General features: G+C 37.7%; 1 protein-coding gene across 10 annotated transcripts in view; it reads right to left on the reverse strand.

Annotated features, from left to right (window-relative positions):
- Window positions 1–2355: 2355 nt before the first annotated feature.
- The window catches only part of ICA1L (islet cell autoantigen 1 like), a 42061-nt gene continuing 17025 nt past the window's right edge, over window positions 2356–27391 (reverse strand). For all 10 annotated transcript variants that reach the window (XM_055122182.1, XM_055122189.1, XM_055122184.1 and 7 more), the window contains 8 exons: window positions 26245–26370; window positions 23993–24091; window positions 22112–22197; window positions 21069–21112; window positions 14703–14774; window positions 13436–13690; window positions 11030–11119; window positions 2356–8289 (listed from right to left, as the gene is read on the reverse strand). In XM_055122182.1, coding sequence (XP_054978157.1) covers window positions 8174–8289; window positions 11030–11119; window positions 13436–13690; window positions 14703–14774; window positions 21069–21112; window positions 22112–22197; window positions 23993–24091; window positions 26245–26370 — 888 coding nt within the window. In that variant the 3' untranslated portion in view covers window positions 2356–8173. The remainder of the gene's footprint in view (window positions 8290–11029; window positions 11120–13435; window positions 13691–14702; window positions 14775–21068; window positions 21113–22111; window positions 22198–23992; window positions 24092–26244; window positions 26371–27391) is intronic.

Below are 27391 nucleotides of genomic sequence, written 5' to 3' on the forward strand. Positions count from 1 at the left end.
ACTTCCCCTTGAGGGGTGGCTGGCTCTCAAGCTGGAATGGAGACTGTGTTTGAAAGCCTCATCATTAGTTATGTCAAAGACACTTCCCTGGAGCAACAGCTTTTTCTGTGCCATCTTGGGCTTTGCCCTCTGAGAGCCGTTGGTTTTTCTCATCCTCTTTACCATGTGAAGGAGCCATCTCCATCTCCCTGAGCTATTTCTCCTGTGTCTCTTCTGCCCTGTATTTTCATCTTACTGAGCTTTCCCAGGCTACTGGGGAAAATGGTTGTCTCAGGGTCTGACAGATGAAAAACAAATACTGTATTAGTAAGGGGGAAAAAACTAAACGAACCAACTCATTGACTAGGGATGTAGCTCGGTGGTCACACACTTCCTTTGTTTGAGACCCTGGGTCTAATCTCCAACTGAGAAGAGAGGGAAGGGGAGGAAAGGGAAGAACCTCAAAGACCAGCTCTTAGTTTCATTAATCTTTTATTCCTGTATTATTTCCTCATTGATGTGACAGGTTTTCAGTGATATAGTTTAGTGTCTAGATTGTAACATTTTTCTGGGATTTCCTTTTGCTTTTTCTTTTGTGATGGGAGGGTAATCCCAGGCAGTGCTTAGGAGATCTTGTGCTATTTCCAATACTCTGGCTGTTTCTGACAAGTCAGTGCTTGGGTCTGGCAGTGTGTTTCCATTTGCTGCCAGTGGTGCTAGAAATCACTGTAGGGACATAAGATGGTGCTCAGGCCTGTAAGGAACCAGACTTGATGTTCAGTGTACAGTGCCACAGAAGGAACTCAGAGTCCAGAGCATGCAATGGATGCTTCCTTCTTTTTTTTTTTTTTAATTGAATCACCATGAGAACAGTTACAAAGCTTTCTAGTCTAAGTCTCAGTCATACTAGGATCAAACTGGGGAGACCCTCTGCCTTAATTTCAATCACTTGGTTTTTCCACTTTTTTTCGTTTCTGGAGCCCCTGTGATATTAATGCAATTCCTCTTGTTGCAGTCCTATAAATATCTAATTTTTCTTCCTTTTTATAAATTGTTTCCTTCTATACTTTGATTTCATTTACCTTATCCTTGAACACTTCCTAAATTCTGTTCAGCCCTCTATTGTATCTTAATTTCAACTACATTATTTAGCACAGTGATTTCTGGTAATATTTTTCTCAGATTTTCTGTGTCCTTGCTGAGGGTCTTTCATTGATGTCCTCAATTCAGTGAGTATCCTTACCATTGTTGCTTTGAAGTCTTCAGTAGGGAGTTTATAAAGCTCTCATGCATTTGGGGTCTAGGCTTGGCTTTTATCTTTATCCGTCAGTGAAGGTGAATTCTTCTACTTCTCCATTATGCCTGAAGCTCCATGAAGGTTACGAGTGACTTTTGTACAGATGCACGAATCAGTTCCTGCTTGTTAATTTGAGACAGAAAATGACTCTGAGTTTGTATTTTCTAGACAGCTATTTGGAATTTGTGGTCACAAGTGAACTGCAGCAGCTACTGCACTGAGATCTGGCAGAGCTGGGCTGCATCCCAATTTCACAGATACTGATGCCTCTGAATGTCCAGCAGGACTGAGTTGCAAATGGGGATTCCTGGTCACAGATGCCAAATAGTAATGGAAGCACCAAGCATACTTATGTAGCTATCAGGTATTTGTGTTTGGCAGCACCTGGCAGTAACATATTACCAGGCACAAGAATTTTGTGGCCTGATAAGAATGGAAGAATGGAGCTCGCTGAGGCCTATAGCTCCAGCTTTGCACGGGCCCAGGCTCCAGTCATATTTTCAGAATCATGGCCATAACCATTGATCTTGTTTCCTGATCAGGTGTTTACACACAACTATAACCTTTTGGCAGTTAATCTCCACTCTGCTTCCTTTACCAGTTATGTGTTCTTTAGCAGCTTTGAAATCCCTTCCAGAGTGTTGGTCTCAGCCCTAGTTTTCCCTCCTGCAACAAGGTTCTGTGCCTTCTAATCCCAGCTGCCATTCATTCCACATCAGAATTCCCCTCTTGAAAAAGGAAAACAATATCTTTTTTTTCCAGGATTCTGTATTTAATTTAAATTTAGTACTGCACTAATAATATCCATTACTTACCCCCTATTTTGCCATCTTATATTTGAGTTCATTTAATTGAGAGGAGATGTAAAATAAGAGGAGGAGGAGGGGGGAGGAGGAAGAGGAGGAGGAGAGGGAAAAGGAGGAGGAGGAGGAAGAGGAGAAGGAAGAAGAAGAGGAAGCAGAAGAAGAGGAAGCAGAAGAAGCAGAAGAAGGAGGAGTAGGAGGAAGAGGAAGAAGAAGAGAAAGAGGAAGAGGAAGAAGGAGGAGGAGGAGAAGGAAGAAGGAGGAGGAGGAGGAGGAAGAAGAAGAAAGAAGAAGAAGAAGAAAGAAGAAGAAGAAGAAAGAAAACAGCCTATTTTCAGGGCAACAATTAGTTCTGGCTTTGCAAATGTGGAATTGGGATTCTTAGAGAAAACAACTGTTTAACCTTGCTTTCTTACGCGATGACGTCAGAGCTGTGAGTTAAATAGTGAATATGAAAAAAGCACTTAACATATAATTGGAAGTGAACACTCATTACTATATGTTAGTAAGTTGATGTATTCATTTGGTAAGTCAAAGGTTTTTGATTATGAAAGACCATTCCATACAGTTTAGCTTATAAAGTACAGTCAAAGATGTTGCACTTTATTATGTTGAAATTATAATAGTCAGTGCTTACTGATAACTTACCAAGTATGAGGCACTTTAAGTTTTACTGTTTAACCTGATCTGCTATTTTGATACTGTTTAGAGGAAAAAATGAAGTAGATTAAGTAGCATCATAATCATACACCTGGGAAATGTTGAACTGTTTTTGAAATGTCTGACTCTGGAAGTCAAACTTAACCACCAAACCATATTGCTACTTCTGTAAGAGTTAAGTTGATAAAATATAAGTGTTTAGTAGAATGTGTCATTGTTCTCCTTTATGATCCTCTTCATTGCTTCAACTTCTGGCAGACTGGTTCAGAGAACCATGAGAAATTAAGCTGGTTTACACCAATTCCTGACAAGGAATTTAGTGACAAGTTCTCTGAGTTTTAATGTTTCTATAGCTACAGAAATAAAAAATACATTATATTGGTTAGAATGTTTTTTTAGAGAGGCAGAAAGTGATTTTAGTCACAGTCTTGGTTGTTGGCGCTGGACTGAGCTATCAGGGTAGACTGTACCATATGATGTGCAGGAACATAGGGACCCATGAAAATGGGTGAGATTTCTCGTGTGCTCTGATTGGTTTGGATGAAGCTGAACATCTTTTTTCCTTTAAGCTGCCTTCAGTAAATAAGTTCATAAATTTCAGTATATTGAAAGAGTCTGTTTTTCCTTTTCTCACAGAAGCCCAGCCTGATCTCCCGCTCTGCCCCAGTTTGTTTGGGGGATATAGATTTCAGGATCTGCCCCACTTTGTTTTGGGGATGTAAACCCAAAGACTTGTAGCCAAGAAAAGTTTGGTTTTGTATTTCTTTCCTTAGGGCAAAATACACTGCCTTGCAGATACAAGGAAACAATACATGTTCTGCTGCCTTAATGCTCTTTTTGTAACTTCTTTTGATGATGTCACTGTATTACGCTCTTTAGAGGTACCATGATCAATAAAAGGAGATTTGGGGCTCTCTGCCTTTGTCACAGATCTGAGAACCTGGGCCCTCCATGACATAAATTTCTTTTGTGTTCCTTGTCTCAGTGCCTCTGACTGAACGAATATTCATGCAACACTTGGTTGCACTGTTTTTTTTTAATCTTCTTGAGAGAAAGAATTAGAAGTTTTTAATCTTAATAATACTTGAGATTCCCATTTCAGACATAGAGTACAAAACAAAATTACTTGGATCACAATTTAATTCATGAGCCAAAAGGCACTACAACAATACATAATGTTAACAATGATTGTTATTCCTGGATAGTAATGCTGTGGATGATTTCTTTTTCTAATATTTTAATATTTTACAGATTTGTAAATAGTGTAGAATTGATTTGAAATGGGGAAAAGAACTTTTACATGTAAAAATGTACACTTCAAAATACTACTTAGTAATACTCTTTTTTATCTATCCTTACTGTATTTACTCTGTCCTCTGAGTGGCTTATTGACACAAGTCAGTGAACAGCAATGTCTTGACTTAAAAATGCCAAAGACCATTTTTTATGAAACTAATATATAAAGGGACTGGAATGAAAGAACAGAGGGTAGGGCGTTTGCCTTGCATGCGGCCAACCTGCGTTCAATTCCTTTGTCCTCGGAAATCCTGGCAAGCTACCGAGAGTATCCTGCCCACATGGCAGAGCCTGGCAAGCTACTGGTGGCGTATTCAATATGCCAAAAACAGTAGCAACAAGTCTCACAATGGAGACGTTATTGGTGCCCGCTAAAGCAAATTGAGGAACATCAACAGTGCTACAGTGCTACAATATATAAAGATGAAAGATACTTTGTGCTGGACTTATGAGTGTGACCCACCTGAGCAACATTTTTCTTCCCATACTGCTCTATAAATTTTCTTTGCAGTATATAAACACCTATTGAATTTTAAATGCATTACTTTTGTTTGTTTTTGGCTTTTTGATTCATACCCAGCAATGCTCAGGAGTTAATCCAGGTCCTGCACTCAGGAATTACTCCTTGGCAGCGCTTGGGGACCATATATCGGAATGCTGGGAATTGAACCTGGATCATCCACATGCAAGACAAACACCCTACCCGCTCTATTATCACTCTGGACCTGCATTACTTTTAATAACACTGAGTTTGTTAATGCTTTTATTTGGGGGACATACCCAGTGATGCTGGGGTACTCCAGCTCAATGCTTGGGGGTTGCTCCCACTCGTGCTCAGAGAACCATTCAATGTCACGGACTGAGCGTGGGCCTCCTGCACGCATGTGCTCCTACCCACTCAACTATTTTCCTGACCTCTGAATTAATGCTTTAAAGTTTCTAACTCCTTAGTTTATCTATCCCAAGACTCTGGGGCTAGCTACCTTGTTCAAGATAAGTTAATGTAGAGCTTTGTAATGCTATGTAAGATAAAATAAGTGGGTCAATTCTGATATTCCTTTTATTTCTGACCTCAACAAATCAAGTACTTTATATTTCTTTGGCTGTTTTATCTAGGCTCATATATCTTATATTTGATAATTTGTATTTTTAATTGAAAATACATAACACATTCTGTTAGTTCCTATATCTTACAAAGTTCCTTTATATGAAGTAAATTAGAATAAGCCTCATAAGGATATTAATTTCCCTAGTTTTACTTTTTTCTGTGGTATATAGATCAATTCCTATTACTATGATGCCTGAGATAAATCCTAAGTTTTTGAAAAAGGAAACAGTAATTAGATTTGTATTATTTTAGGAAGTAAACTGTGTTTTATGCTATCTAGCAACTTTTATTAAAAGAGGCTCAGAAAAATAGAACACATTCACACTTAATTGTTCTTATGCTGTAAGAGCTCTATATTTCTAAATATTCAATAGATATATATGTGAAATATCCATAGTTGAAAATATTTTTTTCATTGCACATACTAAAACCTATTTTTTAAATACAGCATTTTTCATCATACCAGAGCTATGTTTTATAATTAAAAAGACTTTTTAAAAAATATGAAATTACACTGATTTAAGTCAATATGCCCTGGTATTCCTGCCTCTTTTTTTGTAAAGTGGTTATAGAAAGATTAGGCAAATTTTAGTTTTTCTGGTGCTTTTCCAATGTTAAATGAATTTTTATCTGGTATTAACAAAGTAGATCTGCATTTTTACCATTTAATAATAAAAACATTCACTTAGAGTTTTCTCAGCCTACCTTTGCATCTTATTGAATTGTTGATTTAATCAAATAGCACCTGATTCCTTTCTTATTGTGTCTATCCTATTCTTATTCTACTCCTTTCTGAATTTGGGCTTGATTTCCTATATTAATGGTTTCAGTGTACTATAGTCAGATTTCCCTTTTGGTGCCTACAAATTAATTGCTGAGTTTCAGTTAACATTTTGAGAAAATATGAATGGTTACCTTTTTTTAATAATAAAGTTTTCAAAGTGCTTTTCAGAATGGGTTGTTACTTTTTTTTCTTTTGGGGTTATTACTTTCTGAAGTTGGAATTGCTAATGTAGATTTATGTTTAGGTTAAATAGATGACCACATATTCTGTGTTGAAAGAGAAAAAGAAACTAAGACCTGAATAATGACAATTTCTTGATATTTCTATTTTTTTTAGAATTTAGAATTTAATTTCTTTATAAAATTTTTTTAGAATTTAGAATTCAATTTCTTTATAAAATTGAAGGCAATATTCCTTTATATTCATAGCTTGGAATTGAGACTTGGAAAGAGGTTTTCCTCTGCAGTGAGCAGTCTTTGTTGATACTAGATAACAGGGACTACTTTACTTACACACAAGGGAGACATATAAATAGTCTTGAACTAATGCACAAGTGACAAAATTAGTGTGGAAAACGGGGCAAAGTTAGCATGTTTTGAGGAACTCAAAAGTTGAGAGCACAGAGTCACCACAAATACAGAATTTATATTGTGGTTTATAAAGTATTGGTTATTGCATCTTAACAGTAATGGTATTGCATCCTTGGAAAGTTGAGGTGGAGGGAAGGATTGAGCCACACTGACTCTGTGCTCAGGGATCACTCCTGATGGGATTCAGGAGACCATTAACGGTGCCAGATATCAAACCCAGGTCACCCCACATGCAAGGCAAATGCCTTATCTGCTGTACTGTCTTTCTGGTTGTTTGAGCTTGGAAATTTTACTGAATAAAGTGTTTTAAAATGCTTCTAAGGGATAACAACTCATTTAAAAACAAAGATAGGAATAATCAATCATGTGAAAAGTTTTAAGGAAAAGACTTTATAAACTTCTCTAAGTCTGTTTCTGACCCTCAAATAAGTTCTTAAATATGGACATATGAGCAATTTTGAGAACCACTTGTGGGCATATCAGAATGCAGTTATGCCAGACTGTCTGGATAGAGTTAGACTGCATTTTATCTACTCTGCTCATAAAAAATGTTTTCTATATACAATGACTTGGACATGACAATTCTTTGATAATCCTGTTTAGAACTATGATCACATGGGGATCTAATGTTAACTTAGTGAAAATGTTTTCTTATGAAGAAGAAATGGATCGGTTGACAAAATAACCCTGGAGAACTACCTCAAAACTAAAAGATGTGCATTAAAACTGAGCTGGAAATTGATATGTATATGCGGTGGCTGTGTTTTCATAAACTAAATACTAATTTATATTAAAGAGTCTTCTTCCAACATTGAGATTCTACATGCTATAGTGGCAACAATTTTCTTAGCAATCACATACAATCTTAAATGATGTCATCTATAGGAAGGGAATACATCAGCACAGAAATGTGTAGGAAACCAGAGTTGAAGACACCCAAACAGTATCTTGACTATTACTGGAAGCTCTTGGTTCATGGGATGAGAAGAGGGTTTTTTCTCCATTTCTATGGAGAATGGACTTACAAATCTATTTCCTCATAAAAAGTCAATAACAAAATTGAGGGATGTCCATGATTTCATATGAAAGAAAATACTACAGTTTAGCTTCCAAGTGGAAAAAACAAGCACCACATTTCTCTGTGATTTCATTGAAGCAAAATGGGTTTGCAAATCTTATCTGTCTTTCTAAAGACAAAACTGGTCTGGTTCTAATGCTATTTTCCATTAAAAAAAATTCTCATTGTTTTAACAAACCAATCCCAGACTATAACCCTAACTTTTCTGCTATCTTTTAGCTACATCGAGACTTCTAAGCCATCAAGGCAATTTTCAAGTAAAAGACCTTCCAAAGTAATAGCCTACCTCCTTATTGACTGAATATTCCTAGCTGTTTTGAAATAAATCTTGTTACCTAGTTCAGACTCAAGAGTGTATAATATTTTCAACATATCAAAAGCTACAAATCACGGTATTAAAGAGATACTTAATCTATTCAAATGTGGTCTTTACCATCTGTCTAAAGTTGGTTTACAAATGTTAAATTCACAAACATGATGCTTTTGTGTATGGGTTAAAATATAAACTCCTTTCCACAAAGGCAATTATGTTGCAAAATTGATGTCTCAAGGCCATTGAAGGGACATAATAACTTCAGTCAAGCATTAAGAAGTTCATCATCTGCATGCCCAATGGCATCTGGGTTTGAAAGTGGATCCAAGTCTGCAAATAGATTGAACCAGGCTGACATGTCTTGGTTGCCATTGTTGAGAGCTATTAAGAAAACACACACATATTAAATCCTAAGCTTTTTGAAATCACATTCTTACACCACTTAAAAATTTTGAAGTAAATTCTTGCATCAAAAATATTTAAAGCAGTTGACAAAATTAAAATACCATTAAATAGAATAGTAGAATATCAGTTTTGAGGGAAAGGGGTCTTGCTGTTGCATGGTGTCAACTTTCAGATTTGCAAGATGAAAATGTTCTGGAGGTCTGTTTCACAGCACATTTATAATTTAACATGACTAAACTATACACTTAAACACAGTTAAGATGATAAATTTTTGTTATTTTTTTCAGTTTTTAAAATGTGGAGGATGTCATATCTCTTCATTCTCAGCAATGGAAAACAAATTATCAAATGCTTTCTTTTTAGCAGGTCGACTTTAGGGGGGAGAAACTCCAAATCAATAATAGTGAATTTTTTGTTGAAATATTGAATGTAATCAAAGCAAAGTGAAAGTAAAGTGAAATTTATCAATTACAAATGCGGGGTGGGGGTCTGGGGAGGTTGGGGGGAGGGCGGGAGGTATACTGCGATTCTTGGTGGTGGAATATGTGCACTGGTGAAGGGATGGTTGTTCGAGGATTGTATAACTGAGACTTAAACCTGAAAGCTTTGTAACTTTCCACATGGTGATTCTATAAAAGAATAAAAAATTAAAAAATAAAAATAAAAATAAAATGTGGAGGATGTGTGGGGGTTGTAAAAGCATCACTTTGCATCCATGACAGTAAAGCATGCACAAGGTAAAAGCAACAACAGATGCAAAGTCTACGCAGAAAAATTAGAGGTAGGTGGGCTGGGCCACACCCAGTGGTTCTCAGTATTTACTCCTAACTCTGTGCTCAGAAAGAGATCACTCCTGGAGGTGGTCTGGTGACCCAATGCAATGCTGGGGATCAAACTGGGGTTGGCTGCATGCAAGGAGTGCCTTGCCCCTGCACTATCTCACTGGCCTACTATACATATATCTAATTACAGGGTTAAAATTAAAACAATAATTACATAGAAGAAGAATTAGACAACTCCTTGAATTAGTGGTCAACATTAGCACCACTAGTGAGACAGAAATAGTGTAAGCTCTCAAATGTGAAACCATGAGAAAGGAACATCACCAGGTGGTATTCCAGTCATAAATGAATGGCGTAAATATACTGATAAAACTGATAAGGAGCATTCAATTAGAAAACATAAAGTGGACAGAAGGTCTATCTTTATTAAATACTTAATGTTTAAATATCAGAAAAAATCTGTAGAAATGTTTTAAATTGAGGCCAAAGAGACATGTATATAATACAGGAGACTGGATATAACACAAGATTCTAGACTCATTTAACTATAGCGGTAGAGTCTGATAAAGGACATTAATGAGATCAGCTCACAAAAATGGAAAACAAATAAATGATTTGTTAAAAAAAAGTATTAGTTTTCTAATACTTTTAGAAAGTATTAGAAATCTGTGCTACCCCCCACCTATTGATAAGAGATATGTTCCAAGACTCCTTATCAATGGAAACCTGAAATTGCAGGACTGTACTGTACTACGTATTATATATTATACTATGTATTATGTATGTATTGTATTATGTATTGTATATAATACTTTTTCTTTTTTATTATTTATATATAATATTTTAAGACTACTTTGACCTTAATTAAATCCTAGAAAGTGAAACCACGAATAAAGGGGAGATTGCTATGCTAAATTTGCCTTAGTTACAACCATATTACAGTTATATAAGCAAAAGTCAGTTCTTAGGGAACAAGCATTTAGATGTAAAGAGGATATATGTAATTAACTCTCAAAGACTAAAGAATCAAGCAATTGTCTCTCACATACATGTTCTCTCTCTCCTCTTTCTCATCTGCATAAAGCAAATAGAGTAAAATATGAACAGGTGAATCTGGGCAAAGGATAGAGATATTCTATGTGCTTTTTTTTTTGTCTAGGGGAAGGGGCACATTGGGCAGTGCTCAGGAGAGCATGTGGTGCCAGAGATAAAACGGGGCGTCTAGCTTGCAAACAATGCACTCCATCCTAGCACTTTAAACTGTCTCCGTGGCCCTGAACCCTGTGAAGTGCCTTCAAGGTTCCAACTCAGTGTTTCAACATGTACTCTATCACTGAGCTACTTCCTCTCTTCTGCACATTTCAGATTCTTTCCAATTGAAAAGTTAAAGAAAATCAACATCGTGACAAAGCTTAATGTGTATTGAAAATCCTGTAAGATAGCATATGTGTTTATTTTGCACCTATATCCTACAGGACAATTACAACATAAATAAACTCTGGAGACAGCAATGGTAAGCACTCACTATATGTTAGCAATTATCATATATTAGGCCCTATGCTGAGTGCCTGAATGGATTTTTTTATTAAAAGACACATCTTGTAATCAAAGAATTTCTTTTGGGGCTGGAAGCCAGTTCCATGAATTTCCAGGAATCCCCAGAATGAGAGAGAAAAGAAAGAAGGAGAGAGAGAGATTCTATCCCTATTGGAAATATCTAATATCAACTAACCTTAAGACAGGATATAAAAGGTTACAGTAAACTCACAGCTTCAATTCTATGCACAGTAAGAACAGCTGGATATAGATTTTACTCATATTAACAAAATATTTTTCTTGACAATTGGAGGTAAAAGCTACAAACTGATCCTTTTTGGAATGTACTTGAATTCAACTAATTATTAATATAGTGGCAAATAATATAAATTACTTACATCTTGTTAACTTCTTTGGACTCTGTGAAGGCACTGGTGGGTTATCAATGTGTGAAAGAGGAAGGTCTGTACCCCCTTGGGAGGCCCAGCCTAGAGACAGGGAAGTAATGCATTATTATTGTTCACCAAATAGGAAGTAGCATGAGGAAAACAAGTAAAAGTAAAAATAAGTCTTCTAAGGAGCTAGAGTGATAGTACAGTGGGTAGGGCATTTGCCTTGCATGAGGCAATCTGGGTTCAACTCCCAGCATTCCATATGGTCCACCAGGCACTGCTGGGAGAAAGTCATGAATACAGAGCCAGCAGTAACCCCGAAGCATCACCAGTATGGCCCAAAAAACAAACAACAACAACCAAAATACAAAGTTCATTAGACTTTGTACCAAGATAATACCAATATGTTATATTTTCTTAAAAATCTATTCAGATGATTAGTTCCAGCATCCTTTTATTTTTCAAAGTAGTTTTGAAATCAATATGAGTATTTTTATTGCAAATGGATAATTTGTAGAAACAGAAGTTGTTTTGGTTTGGATTTTTGGGCTATACCCAGAGGTGCTTAGGGCGTACTCCTGATGGGATTTAGGTGATGACAGGTGGTGCCAGGGATTAAACACAGCTCAGCCACAAGCAAAGTGAGAACTTTACCCTCAGTACTATTATTCAGATTCTAGAAAGAGAAGTTTTAAAAGTTGGGAAGAAATGAAAGAAAAAGAGCTCTGAAACCTATAGATATATTTACACCTTGAAATTCAGTTAGCTAGTAGTCTATAAAGTGGGAAAGTAGAAAATAAGAAACAGATACAGTAGATTAACAAATGTTGTCATTAAAAAGTATTATAGGGATGGGTGTTTGAGCATTGTATAACTGAGACTTAAACCTGAAACTTTTGTAACTTTCCACATGGTTATTCAATTAAAAAATGATTAAAGTAAAAAAAAAGTATTATAGGGAGAGGCAGGATCGATAGTACATCGGGTAGGGTGTCTGCCTTGCATGCGGCCGACCCGGGTTCGGTCCCTGGCATCATATGGGCCCCCAAGCACAGCGAGGAGTAATTCCTGAGTGCAAAGCCAGGAGTAACCCCTGAGCATCTCTGGGTGTGACCCAAAAGCAAAAAAATAATATTATAGGGAGATCATGAGTGTGTACAGAGGTTAAGGTACTTGGCTTTGCACACATATCACCTTGCTTTGAGGCTAGAGAAGGGCAAAATTTGAAAATTTTGGAGGGTGGAGATAGAGGAAGTGTTTACCCACCAGAGATTCTTAGGTGACCAGGCCTACAGTTCCATGCAAGGGCCCCTGGCTGCTGAGTTTATGAGACCTTGCAGTGTGGGGGTAAGCTGGAAGCCTACAGGCTTGCATCCTGTTAGCTTTCTTTTTTATTTTTATTTTTGATCCACACCTGGCTCTGCACTCAGGAATTACTCTTGCTGGTGCTCAGGGATTCATATGGGATGCCACGACTGAATTTGAGTAAGCCACAAGCAAGGCAAGTGCATTACCCACTGTACTATCCCTCCAGCCCTCTATCCTATGATCTTAGGGGACTTTGTGCTGCTGGAGATCCAACTGGGTTAGGAGTCTGCTAAACATGGACCCTCGTTGCTGTTATCTCCCAGCCCAATTCAGACATGTTTTAGAAAGAATTAACAGGACTTTGTAACCAGTGTGGATATGGAAAATAAAATGGATTCCCAAGGGGCTGGACTGAACATAAGATGCTGGAGTAACAAGTGAGTAAAGTGTTACCTTGGCCCATAAAAAAAGCAAATGAAAAAAAAAAAAGGGCCGGAGCGATAGCACAGCAGGTAGGGCGTTTGCCTTGCACGCGGCCGACCCGGGTTCGATCCCCGGCATCCCATATGGTCCCCCAAGCACTGCCAGGAGTAATTTCTGAGTGCAAAGCCAGGAGTAACCCCTGAGAATCGCTGGGTGTGACCCAAAAAGCAAAAAAAAAAAAAAAGAAAATGACCCCTTTCCTCAGGAAAACACCCTGCCACCAACTTTCACCACAAAGAGCCATTCCATTGTCTTTTGTCAGCTCTGAATCTACAGGAAGAGAATACACTGTTTTTCTAGGTACAGAAAACAGTATTACCCACTGTATGTAAGGAGTAACTAGTCAAGAGTTTTACACTCACCAGTTTTTCAAAGTAGAGACACCTAAGATAATGCAGAAAATGTAGGGTTCGGCGCATATTGTGAAAAGAAGCCCTTCTTCCACTAATTGACAGACTTCAATGGCAGTATTTTATCAGTTGACTGGTGACTGCAGATTTGGTCTAGTAATAGTACTGAAGTTAAAATTTGATCTCCTTATTTTTAGGATCAACATTCACATAGTTTTGCTTACAACGCAAAAATAATGCACAAGTAACCAAATATCTCATAGACACTTACTGTTGAAAGCTCCAGGAGCATGAAGGCCAAGGTCAAAGAGTTGTGAAGGAAGAAATCCAGAAGAATGAGCAAGAGACTCAGACCCCACAGAAGGCTCCTGGGACTTTAGGCTGGCATTGGGACTCCCAAATGCAGTCTGGCATTCTTGAGTAAATTCACTGTTACTTGAAGAACCAGGACTTATCAGGGAGCTCAGAAATGAGAATTCTTTCTCAAAATCTTCTTCCAGTGAATCTATATGCAGATCTTTTGCAGCTGTTGAGTGATAACACAGTGGCTATATTTTATTTTTTTAGAAGATGAGGATGTAGGAAAAATCAAATTTGTTTCATTGTTTTTATACGTCATTAATAATTTTCTTGCTGTTCTAGGGATGAAACCAAATTTACTCCACATTGTACTTCATTATCTTTCATTAATGTAATGTTTGGAACAAACTAGAGATTTATGTGAAAAATAATATTTTAGAAAAGCTATACATCAAAATGACTTCTACAATGACAATGTGATAGGAATATTGATGTATGAAATAATTAAGCAACCACTTGTCACAGATATAAACAACAGGAGATATAGGGAAAGAAAAAGAGGAAAGGGGAATGGGTAAGGGAGGGCTGGAAATATAATATAGGAGGTAGGTGCTTGCCTTGCATGCAGCCAACACCAATTCATATGATCCCCTGAAAACCACAGGGGGTAACTACCAAAAATCAGAGCTAAGAATAGCTCCTGAGCACTGTAGTTGTTCCCCCAACACCTTCCAAAAACAGTAAAAGGAAAGCTAATAGCAACTGTTTGTGACACAGTTGCTTGGGAAGTGTCCGTACCGCTGAATGGGAATATATGTGAAATAGTAAAATAGGCACAGTTCTACAGATAGATTCTCAAAGGGCTTAAAAAAAAAAGACAAAGTGGGACTGGAGCGACAGCACAGCGGGTAGGGCATTTGCCTTGCATGCAGCCGACCCGGGTTTGATACCCAGCAACCCATATGGTCCCCCAGGCACCACCAGGAGTTAACTCCTGAGTGCATGAGCCAGGAGTAACCCCTGTGCATCGCCGGGTGTGACCCAAAAGCCAAAAAAAGAAAAAAAAGACAAAGTGAATGATTTAATTTCCATTGTGATGTACTACAAAGTAATAGTGTAGAATTGTCTCCCTATATAACTACTTTTTATAGAGAACCATGCAGATTTTATTGTTAAGGAAATAAAATGTAAAGATTTTTAAATTATAAGTTATATACACTGAGATCATAATTTCACACCATTTTCAGAATTTGAAAATTGAGGTGCTCCAAATCCTCTTATTTGAAAGTGTTTTTCCTTGTTCTCTTCAACTGCAACAAAATAGCACGGGAACATAGTAAGTTAAACAGGAAGTAATTTAACATGCTTATTAGTTTTAATATTTTAGAATGATTAAGTCAAAAGATTTGGTTGCTAGATTAAAATACACATGAAAATATATTTAAATTTTACAAACCTAAAACATACACATGCACACAGAAACACAAATAACATTGCATTCAGAATCCATGTTATATATTTATTCCCTTCAAAGTGAAAAGTTCCATACTCCAAAGGCTATTTCTTTCTAGTGGGATTTTCTCATCCTATAATTTCTAAAAGATTTTAATATTTTCCCCCTAATCTACAGGTTTCTATCAAAAAATTAATTTTATACATGATGAACAATTGAGTATGGTTTGTTTTTAATGCAACAGTTTAAAAGCTATGCAGCTCCATATTTCTCTTTACATTAAAACAAAAGTAGTATTTTCCTGCACTGTAGCTCTGTTGTCCCATTCACAGATTTGCTTGAGCAGGAACCAGTAATGTCTCTATTGTGAGACTTGTTGTTACTGTTTTTGGCATATCGAATATGCCACGGGTAGCTTTCCAGGCTCTGCTGTGCGGGTGGGATACTTTCTGTAGCTTGCTAGACTCTCTGAGAGGGACGGAGGAATGGAACCTGGATCAACTTGTGCAAGGCAAATGCCCTACCTGCTGTGCTATCACTTCAGTCCAGTATTTTCCTATAAAGGAAAAATTAAACTAATGTGCTAAAATAAAGCACTAATATTATGTTTGTCACTTATTTTTGTTTTAGGTTCATGACCATCTATGCTTTATGATGTGCTTTTGGGCAACTCCAGGTTTGATGCTCAAGGCACCATGAGGTTCTGGGCTCAAACTCAGAGGTCTGGAAAGCAAAGCATGAGAACAGCCTTTTGACCTATCTCCCTGAATCACTCTTTTTTCTTTTTAATGATTTTACATTAAGAAAAACAACAGCAGTAGTAGAGATAAGAACCAGGAGGTCTACCCCACAGCTTGGAAACTGGCCTCATGTGCTGGGGGAAAAGGCAGCTGAGATAGGAAGGGAACACCTAGTAGAGGATGTTGGGAGGACCCATTCGGGTTGAAAGATGCGTGCCAAAAGTAGAATACAGACCGAACATGATGGCTGCTCAATGCCTCTATTGCAAACCACAACACCCAAAAGGAGAGAGAACAAAAGGGAATGCCTTGCTACAGAGGCAGGGTGAGGTGGTGGGGGTTGAAGTGGGGGTGGTGGGAGGGATACTGAGAACATTGGTGGAGGAGAATGGGCACTGGTGGAGGGATGTAAATAATCACTGTATGACTGAAATGCAAACATGAAAGTTCATAAGTTTGTAACTGTACCTCATGGTGATTCACTAATAAAAAAAATTTTTAAATAGTTTAAAAAAAACCCACAGGATGAGAAAGATAGTACAAGGATTAAGGTACTTAATGCAATTTTATGAAAAGATAAATTAAGACAATGGTGTATGGTTTGGGCACATTGGTAGTGACGAAAGGGCATAAATTTGTACACAAAAGTATAATCATCAACACTACTGTAGAAGATACTTTAAAAATTACTCTTATAAAAATATGAGGAGAGGAAGGAAAGACAGACCTTCTCAAATAGACATATATATGGCCAAAACGTCACTGTCACTGTCATCCCATTGCTCATCGATTTGTTCAAGCAGGCACCAGTAACGTCTCTCATTGTGAGACTTATTGTTACTGGCTTTTGGCATATCGAATACACCATGGGTAGCTTGCCAGGCTCTGCCATGTGGGCGCAATACTCTCGGTAGCTTGCCTAGCTCTCCGAGAGGGGCTGAAGAATCGAACACGGGTTGGCCGCGTGAAAGGCGAACGCCCTACCGCTGTGCTATCGCTCCAGCCCCAGTATAATGATCGCCAAAACGTATATAAAAAATGTTTTTTTATCACTTATCATTAAGGAAATTAAATGAGAACAATGAGATATTCCATACCAATTAGACTGGCACACATTACGAAAAACAAAAACAACTCGTTTTGGTGGGAATGTGGGGAAAAAGGAACCCTCATTAACTGATGGTGGGATTACCTACTGGTCTAACCATTCTGGGAAAACAATACGGACACTTCTTACAAAACTTGAAATTGAACTTCCATATGATTTAGCAGTTCCACATCTTGACATCTACTCTAAGGGCCCAAAAACTCTATTCTGAAAGGACCTTTGAACTCCTATGTTCATTGAAGCACTACTTACAACAGCCAAAACGTGGAAACAACCCAAACTTCCAAGAACAGATGACTGGATAAAGAAACTATGGTACATATACATAATGGAATATACTACTCAGCTTTAAGAAAATATGCAATTTGCTGCTATATGAATGGATCTGGAGGGTATCTTGCTAAGTGAAGTTAGAAGGAAAGGGATACAGGATGATCTTTCTCTTATGGGGATATAAAGAAACATGTAGCAAATGCCCAAAGGCAACAGAAACTGAGGACTGGTGTCTAGTAAGAAGTTTACAGAGAAAGCAGGTACTCTGGGACAATGGTGGAGATAAGCAAACACCCTGGTAAAGGGTGTGGTGCTGGAAATGTATTATACATCAAGCCCTGCCATTAATACTTCTGTAAACTACAGTGCTTAAAATAAAATCTAAAAAACCCCCATATGTATATATACACACACATATATAAAGACATAAATAAAAAGATAAATGAAATTCAAATTATTCCTACATATAAAAGTGAATAGTGTTGCTACTCTTTTAGCTACAAAAACAAGAAAATGTAGAAGATATCACAATCTAAGGACAAGAAAAATTAATAGCTCCACTATGGCTTTATTAAAATTTTAGGCTCTCTTGAGAACATTAAAAAGGATATTCAGCTCTTTTCTGCCGCCGCGCGAGATCGACCCCGGAGGCGACTGAACCACTTTGGACACGAGCAGCGCCCCCAAAATGCCTCCAAACTGTGTGATCAGAGCTACTGGCCCAGGCGCTGCCAGCGGGGTATGGTCTTTTCTCTCTCAACTCTTTCTTTTTGAACGCAGCGAGGCAACAGCTGGTTTTTAGACTATGCAGGAAGCCCGGGAAAGCCGATGGGCGGGACTTCCGGATCCGCCCTGTGCACGTATTTAAGCACAGAGCCATGTGGGTACGCTCTTTTCTGCCACCGCATGAGATCGACCCCGGAGGCAACTGAACCACTTTGGACACGAGCAGCGCCCCCAAAATGACTCCAAACTGTGTGCTCGGAGCTACTGGCCCAGGTGCCGCCAGCGAGTGATGAAATTACCAAAAGAATTTTCCCTGAACTTCATATAGAAATCCAAAACCGCGAGGCTGCTATTGCAGCCTACATGTTGCTGACAATCAAGACCTAATATCTCTTGATTGTCAGCAACGTGTAAATGTTCCTTTGTAGCAGGGCTTACCGTGGGGGGAAACTCCAAACAACAGTACTGAGTTTTTTGTTAAAGGGTAAAAGATTGTAGTGATAGAATTTTAAGCAGAATTTTCCCTGGACTTTATATAGAAACCCAAAACTGCGCAGCTGCTCCTGCGGCTGCGCGACCTAATGTCATCTAATCATCAGCAATGTGAAATAGTTCCTTTGTAACGGGTTGGACTTTGGGGGGATCATAATAGGGTTAAAGTTTGTAGTGACGTGTAATTTCTGGCTGTACTTTCCCTGGACTTTATACAGAAATTCAAAGCCGCGAGGCCGCTGCCATGGCTGTGCAACCTAATGTCATTTAATCATCACCAATAAGAAATGGTTCCTTTGTAATGGGTTGGACTTTTGGGGGACCATAATAGGGTTAAAGTTTGTAGTGACGTGTAATTTCTGGCTGTACTTTCCCTGGACTTTATACAGAAATTCAAAGCCGCGAGGCCATTGCCATGGCCGCTCGACCTAATGTCATTTAATCATCACCAATATGAAATGGTTCTCTTTTGACGGGTCGGACTTTGGTGGGAAATCCTAACAAGAATAGTTAGTCTTTTGCTGAAATATTGAAGGCAAGGTAGCCATCTCTATAGACTGAACTAAGCCATATCCCCACGCCGGCTGAGAAGAAATATCCTTTCTTGGGAAGAAACGCGGCGTGGCGTTAACCATAGTATGATGTCCATTAAGCTGACACGGACCTGGTGGCGTGGGAATGGGATACAAGAGAATAAATTATTATGTACTTGGAACAGCGGGACGCGGGTGGAATCTCGAGCCGGGGCCGATACCAGCGCACTACTTTTGGTTCCAGAAACTGCTTGCAGACATTCTACCAGACTATCAACTAAGCCAGAGCCCCACGCCGGCTGATGACGGGAAATAACCATCTTTTTCGTTTTTTTTTTTTTCCCTTTGTCAAGCAGCGCGGCGATTACTAAACAGGCGTGAACTTGGTGGCACGGGACGAGGGGGGAAAAAATAGAAAAGTTATGTAACAAACAGCGAGACTTAATATCTCTACATTCTCAGCAATGGAGAGCTATCAAATGCTCCCTTGACAGTAGGACTGTCTTTTCTTTTTTGGGGGGAAACCCTAGCAACAATAGTGAGTTATGTGTTGAAATATGGAATGTAACCAAGATAAACCGTAAACAAAGTGAAACTTATCACTTACAAGGGCGGGGACTGGGGGGGCGGGAGGGAGCGGGAGGTATAATGGAGTGGTTGGTGATGGAATATGGGCACTGGTGAAGGGAAGGGTGTTTGAGTATTGTATAACTGACATAATCCTGAGAACTATGTAACCCTCCACATGGTGATTCAATAAAATTTAAATTAAAAAAATATAAAAAAAATAAAGTATCACATCCATAAGAAAAATAAAAAATAAATTAAAAAAATAAAAATAAAAAGGATATTCAAAAGGGTTAAACAAACAAAGCTGTTACTGTCACTGTCATCCCATTGCTCATCGATTTGCTCGAGTGGGCACCAGTAATGTCTCCATCATGAGACTTGTGACTGTTTTTGGCATATCGGATATGCCACAGGTAGCTTGCCAGGCTCTGCCGTGTGGGCAAGATACTCTTGGTAGCTTGCTGGGCTCTCCAAGAAGGGCGGAGGAATCAAATCTGGGTTGGCCGAGATGCACAGAGTAGCATTGCATCTCTATGCTTGAGAGCTGAGCCATTTGCTGGGTTAGTTGAGCATTGCCAGGAGTGGCCTCTGCCCCCCTAGTGCTTCTTGGAAAGCGCCAAAAAGAAATGAATAAAGGTAAGAAGGCTGAAGGATGAATTCTGTTATAAATTCAAATACAGAGCTAGTAAGAAAATGTTGAAAAGTACAGAAGGGGGAATAATGGATTTTGTAGTAAAGATTTTAGTTGAATACTGGGAAATAGTGGAAGGAAAATCCTATAAATATGAGAGATTCTGGAGGTTTGCAGAGGAAAAAAATGAGGAGGAGCACCAAGGTTTTGAGGGCAGGGATAAAATGGATGACAGTAACCCTGGCAGTCAAACTAAGGAAAGTTTCTAAACAAGAGAATAGAGATTGGGCAATTTAGAGTTCTAACAGATGCTCATCAATCAATGTGTTACACCACATCAACAAAAGGAAAGATAAAAATCTTATTAATAGATGCATAGAATACTTTTTTTTTTTTTTTTTTTTTTTTTTGCTTTTTGGGTCACACCCAGCAATGCACAGGGGTTACTCCTGGTTCTACACTCAGGAATTACCCCTGGCGGTGCTCAGGGGACCATATGGGATGCTGGGATTCGAACCTGGGTCAGCCTGGGTTGGCCGCGTGCAAGGCAAGCGCCCTACCCGCTGTGCTATTGCTCCAGCCCCCTAGATGCATAGAATACTTTTGACAAGTTTCAACATCAGTTTATGACAAAAACTCTCAAAATGGGGATAGAAGAGTTGGATCCCTGAGCATGGAGCCAGAAGAAAGTCCTGAGCACCTCCAGTTGTGGCCGCAAACCCCATCAAAACAAACTCCCACAATACATACTTAAGAAAGTAGATGATCTTACTTCAAAAGTAAATATGTTAACTATATGTGGTGACAAATGTATTAACTAACCTTCTTGTGATAACCTTTGTTATATACAACTATCAAATCATCATATATCTTAAACTTATTTATACCATATTTAATGACAGTTACAACTCAATAAAGTTAGACCAGAAAAGAAAAGCTAAGAAGTATAAAATCATTTACCATATTTCATGAGCTGAGTAAATGTTAATATAATTTCTTGTAAATTCTGTGATAGATTGCTTTGACATTAAAAATTTTTATTCTTAATTATTTCAAAGTAATGAGTTGACCACCTTACCTGGTTCACTTTCCAAGCTAATTTCCTCATCTGGCAAAACTAACCTAAAATAAATTTTTAATAAATTAAAAAGAATTTTTTTAAAAATTACAAAGATATTTGCTTAAAAACTTTTGAGACTCATTCTATAGACAATTTTTATATTGTTAAAAAGAAGTTTTAACTGAGGAGATATTAAAATAATTGTGTAGTACAACTACTAAAATGTGTCTGAAACAAGTCATCTGTGGACCTTATTATCTCAATAAACATTTACTGGGTATTTATGAAGATCAGGAATCACGTTTAACACAACAGGCCTTTGCTAAGAACTCTAGCAAATTGTCTCCAAGTCATAAATATGCTTTCTAAACATTGAGGGGTTTTGCTCAAGAACACTTGGGAACAAAATTAAGGACATATACACCTAGCTCCATTGTCAAAAATTAACTGTCCATAGACCTTCGGGTTTATATCTGGGTTTAATTCCAATTTATTGGTGTGACAGTTTACTTATAGTCCACTATCATGCTGTTTTGATTATTATACCTTTTTGAGATAATTTAAAGTCATGAAATGTGATACCTCCCAATGTCTTTTTTTTTCTCAAAATGGTTTTGAGTATTTGGGAGTTTATGGTTCCATACAAATTTAAGTAATGCTTGTTCTAAGTTCTAAAAGAATGTCATAGAGATTTTAAAAGAAATTGTGTTTCTTTTAAATCTGTACAATAATCTAGACAGGCTGATCATTTTGACAATATTAATTCTTCCAATCCATGAATATGGTATACTTTTCCATTTTCTATCATCTTTTGTATGGCACTTGAAAGGCCATAAACCTTACACTATCTACTTGGGACCTTTTCCTTAATGCAAGGCTGTTTCCCAAACTGTAAAATTTGGATTTGTTATTACAATCTGTTGTGTATCCCTGTTACTTCCATGTCTGATATGTTAAAAAGAGAGAGAAATAAGCAGTAATTACAAGAAGAAGCAACTTTCAACTATATTATATAATAATATCCAGGACTTTCAAAACATATGTAAATTTTGCCTGCTTACTTATTGAGGTTTTCAGTAAGAAAACTGTTTTCTACTTGTTCTTCTTTGTGATCTTCAGTAACCGTGCTTGAAGTGTCTTGAAGTTGCTAAAGAAATTCAACATTAAGTAAATATGAATAAGCTGTTTTTCCCTTTGTGAAAAGTCAAAATAAAAATATAAACAATATTAAGTAGGGAAATAATTCTCAAGTGGAGAATGAGAGATATGGGAAATGTAATTTGAACTGAACCCATATTTTTGTCTACCTTGGTTGCCTGTGGCAAACATACACACAGTTACAAGGGCTAGTCACAGGGTTTACAACATTGTAATATGCCACAGTCTGTAGTGCAATGTTTTAAACATAGCTAAAAAAATTGTAATATGCCACAGTCTGTAGTGCAATGTTTTAAACATAGCTAAAAAAATTTTACTTCAGTTTTGAGCAGCAACTGAGTGTTAAATTTCCCCATAATAGACAAAGTGCTATAGTATAGTTGAAAAAGTAAAGGAAAACAAAATCAACAAAACAAAAAAACTTATTGAAAGGTATTCAATGGACTGGTAGGTGCTATATAATAATATGACTTTAAAAGTTCATACTGAGCTGGAGAACTTAAGAGGCTAGAGTTCGTGCTTCACATGCACGATACCTAGGTTTGATTCCCAATGCTGTATAGTACTCCAAACTCCACGCTGTGAGTAACCCCTGAGTCCAATTAACACCCCTCCCCCAAATTCTCCCCCCAAAATCCATACCAGGAATATACAGGTTTAAGATTACAAGATTACAAGATATGAACTCATCACAGATATCACATCTAGCTTGAGAAAATTCACTAATGATATTTTCTTTCTTTTTAAATTTTTTTATTTTTTGGTGGGGCAGTTGGGCAGGCAGTGCTCATGGCTTATTCCTGGCTCTGTGCACAGGAATCAATCCGTCAGTATTCTTGGGACATATTTGATACCAGGATTGAACTGGGGTCAGTCACATGCAAGCCAAGTACCTTAACCCCTGCACTGTCTCTCTGGGACACCAATGATATTTTTTAGCTCAACTTAAAATAAGTCAGAATGTTAAGTTCAAAGATATTGAAGTCTAGTCAGAACTGAAGAAGTGATTAACATATATGGACTCTGATCCATATATATGGAAAGTTAATAGGAAGCTATGGGAATATTTAAAACATTCTAATCATAGCCCAAGAGTTCCTTTTACATGTAACTGTTTTAAAAAGAGCTGACTTAATGCAGTATTATCAGACATATGCAGCGACCTAAACTGACCTAAACCTAAACTGGCATGATTTCTTTTTTTATATCATGAATCACATCTATGGCATCAGTGTAAAAGTAAAATGAGAAAAATTTCCTTGAACAAGTATTAGATAAGTAATCTGGCCATATTTGAAAATTGCATGATTTTATATAATTTCTTCTCCTTGTGCTTTTCCTTACTGTGCCTTTTCTTGTGTCACTATACTTTAGTTTGATTTTCACTCCCCACTGCCACACTCAAATAGCTTGATCCTGCCAAAAACATATGCCTATGTATTTGTGTAGTGCTGCTGGTAGTATTTGGATGAGGGAAGTGCAGACATCTGACAAAAGGTAAGCAAAGAGTTCTCAGTGTTTTGTATATTTGAAATTAAGCTTAGCAAAAAAGAACTTTGAATATTACCCAAATTAAAATGTAATTTATCTAGTAAAAGAACATGGGGAACTCAGAGGACAGCAGCATGAGCTCTGCATGCAGGAGATCCAGATTCCAACTCCACCAGTATGCCCAGGAGCAGGTCACCAGCAATATGCCAGGAGTAAGCTCCTGAGTGCCACTAGTTGTGGCCCCCAAACAAAAGAAACCAAACAGAAACAAAAGAACACGGAAAGAAAGATACCTTGAGAGCTACATAACCATAAGGGTGAAAGCCAACACAGGCCCCATCAATCTGGGACATCATTCCAGCTGTTTTCTCCCAGAATCCAAGCAGTGTTCTCTGCAGAAAAAGAAAAGGTACACTACAGTTCTGCTTCCTCTGCAAGAATATTTTTAAGTGCTGTTTTTTTTTAATCACTAGTGTAATAGATGAGTAGTTATTATGTAACAAAAAGCAGGAACTTGTTCAAGAGACCAAAAAGCACAATGAACAGTAACTCTAGATAAGAACTGGCATCTGTGTCTTCTCATGTGTATGCCTGTCTAAGCACTGGAAGGGACCCTAGGTCAAGCTGGAGAGAAACTACAGCCAAGAGAACAAAACTGATGGATTCAAACACTTTTTGAGGAATACAAAAGAAAAAAATTAAAAGCACAAAAATGCCATATTGATATCAGGGATGGGTGTAAATCTGTGTTGGTGAACATACATAGGCCTTTACTCATTGGAGGAAAAATCATATGAAAGGCCACTAAATTTGGTCTTTCAAAAGTTCTAGAAGGACTTGCCAAAGAAAAGGTGTTCTTCCGCTAACTCAGGTAACTGGACATTTTCCTAGTTGTTTCAAGGTTTTTATCCAAAGAGAAGGGGCCTGGAAATGTGGCTTAAAGCCCTTTCCCCACAAGCACAAGGTTCAAATCCCAGTGCCACCTGAACGCTGAGGTGATCCTGACAGCTCTGCTGTTTGGGATCCATGATGAGAAAGGGTAAAAGATGGCTCACTGGTTTAGGAAATTCCAGGGTTAAATGTGAGGTCAATGAGTTCAATCTCTATATGCCTTGAGGCAATCATCCAGTCCTAGAGTCTGGGGATTCCCTTTGAGGGAAAAAGAAAAAATGTGAGGGAGGTTAAGTGAAGAGAAAGAACAAAGCTGAACTGAACAAACTGTGACTGCATTTCAGACACTGTGCTATACAGAATGTCATATACTTTTATTTTTAAGTGCATCTTTTTTTCATTCCTCAATTCCACAGTACTGAACTGAAATAGGTAGATTCCCAAAAAGCAGCCATGAATACCCATTTCCTTTAGTTTATTACTTTTATTTATGAATACAATTTATTCTTCTATTTTGCCATCTACAAATTCATGTGAAAATCAGTAACTGTGGGGCTAGAGAGAAAGCACAGAGGTTAAGATACTTTGCCTACACAACCGATCCATCCCTGGCACCACATATGGTCCCTTGAGCATTTCTAGGAATGATCCTTTAAACACTATAGGATGTGGCTCCCAAACCAAAAAAAACTATGTATTATTGTTACTTACAAATATCGAACTTATTCATTGCATGCTACTTGTGTCTTTCAGTGTCTTTTGTTTGTTTTGGTTTTGAGCCACATCCAGTGCTGTTTAGTGCTTACTTCTGGCTTTGTACTCAGGGATCATTCCTGGCAGTGCTCAGGTATGTGGTGCCAGAAATCGAACTTTGATCACCATGTGCAAGAACCTTAACCCTTGTACTATTTTTTTTTTTGGCCCACAAGTGAGAGTTTAAAGATCACAGTGGTGTAAGATGGAAGTTCAGTAGAATAAAAGGAACGTATAACCCACAATGAAAAACTTAGGTTTTAAAACCCAACAATTCTATTTAATTATAGATTATACTTTCATCATTCATAAATGACAAAATCTTAAACTTTTTAAGCCATAGCATTTTAGTCACAATAAAATTTTACAGAGAAGTTCAAACTGGGAGTACTTCTAGGTGACCAGGACTAATGAGCTTCGCCTCAATATTCTCCTCATCCCAATTTGGTCCATGTATCTCTCCTAAGGTACCAAATGGAACATATGAAGCTATAAGAGTAAGCAATACTGGGGCTAGAGCAATAGCACAGCTGGTAGGGCATTTGCCTTGCACACAGCCAACCCGAGTTCAATTCCCAACATCCCACATGGTCCCCTGAGCACTGCCAGGAGTAATTCCTGAGCACAGAGCCAGGAGTAACCCCTGTGCATCACCAGGTGTGACCCAAAAAGCAAAAAAAGAAAAAAAAGGAGTAAGCAATACCTAAGTGTTTTTTGGGTGATTTTTTTTAATCTAAAATTCCACGTTTCTTTGTCGTAACTGCATAAGTCAACTGTAGCAAAGACAAAAGAATCTGATAAATTATAGTCTTTTATTTTTTACACCCTTTAGACAACTTTTAAAAAGGAATCTCACCACTCATCTTTACTGCAAGGACATGCTGACCATGGAGGTGGGTACCTGGTAGGTAGTGAGTGAATGAGATAACATATTGCAGCGACTAGCTCCAAGTAAATCCACTTTCTGACAAACATCCATCTTTAACTTGTCAAAAGAAGCTTTGCTATTTCTCACTTGGATCTGTACCTGCAATCATAAAAAAAGAATTATAAATAACACAGATATAACTACACCATGCAGATTTTAAGACATAATTTTCTGACATGAAACATTGTACACTGAAATACAGATACTCTGTTTTCTGTATATAAGGTGAGTCATATGCCACCAAACAGTTTGACTACTTAACTTTTTAAGTATATTCATTCAAGTAACAAATATTTACATTATATTATTAGGTGTCAGGCACTGTTTTAGGCACTGGGGAAATGTAGTGTACAAAATTATTTTACATAACCCCTGAAAGATAAGATCCAGAAAAAATAAATAATTAAATGTACTGTAGGTGAATTAATCTCAAATTGCAAAGAAAACATATATAAACAAAAAGAAATGAGTGATACTTTTGCTGGATATCAAGGAAGTCCTTAGTGAGTGCATGCATGATATTTTAGTTGGAACATAAGATGATATGTGGTTGGGCAAGAGAAACAGTAAAGTGGGTGGACACTTGCCACACATGTACACAACCCAGATTCCACCATATATGGTCCCCTAAACCCTGCATAACCCTGATTCCCTGAGTGTAAATCCTGAGCACCACTTACTGTGGCCCCCAAACAAACAAAAAAAGCTCAGGGGACTTTCTAAAACCCTTAGGGCAGAAAAAAAACTTGCAAGCCTTCACTTTTTCTTATAATTTTATGGAAATGTTTACTTAAATTATATATTTTCAGGAGAAATAGTGCTGCACATAGGGCTTGCTTACACGTGGCAGACCCAGGTTCAATCCCCAGCATCTCATATGGTCCCTAGAGTATCACCAGGAGTAATTCCTGAATGCAGAGTCCAGAGTGATCCCTGAGTATCACTGGGTGTGGCCCAAGAACAAACCAACAACGAGCAAGTTACATATTTTCCTCACTAGGAAAATTTTCCTTCTACTGCCATATTTCCATATTCCAAGTACACAATATTTAAAGCATAGTTAAATATACTGTGAGGAGGATTTTTAAAAAATCAATAGAAATTGTTGACAGGTTTGGAG

The sequence above is a fragment of the Sorex araneus genome, chromosome X (assembly GCF_027595985.1).
Source record: "Sorex araneus isolate mSorAra2 chromosome X, mSorAra2.pri, whole genome shotgun sequence".
In the NCBI taxonomy this organism is placed as follows: Eukaryota; Metazoa; Chordata; class Mammalia; order Eulipotyphla; family Soricidae; genus Sorex; species Sorex araneus.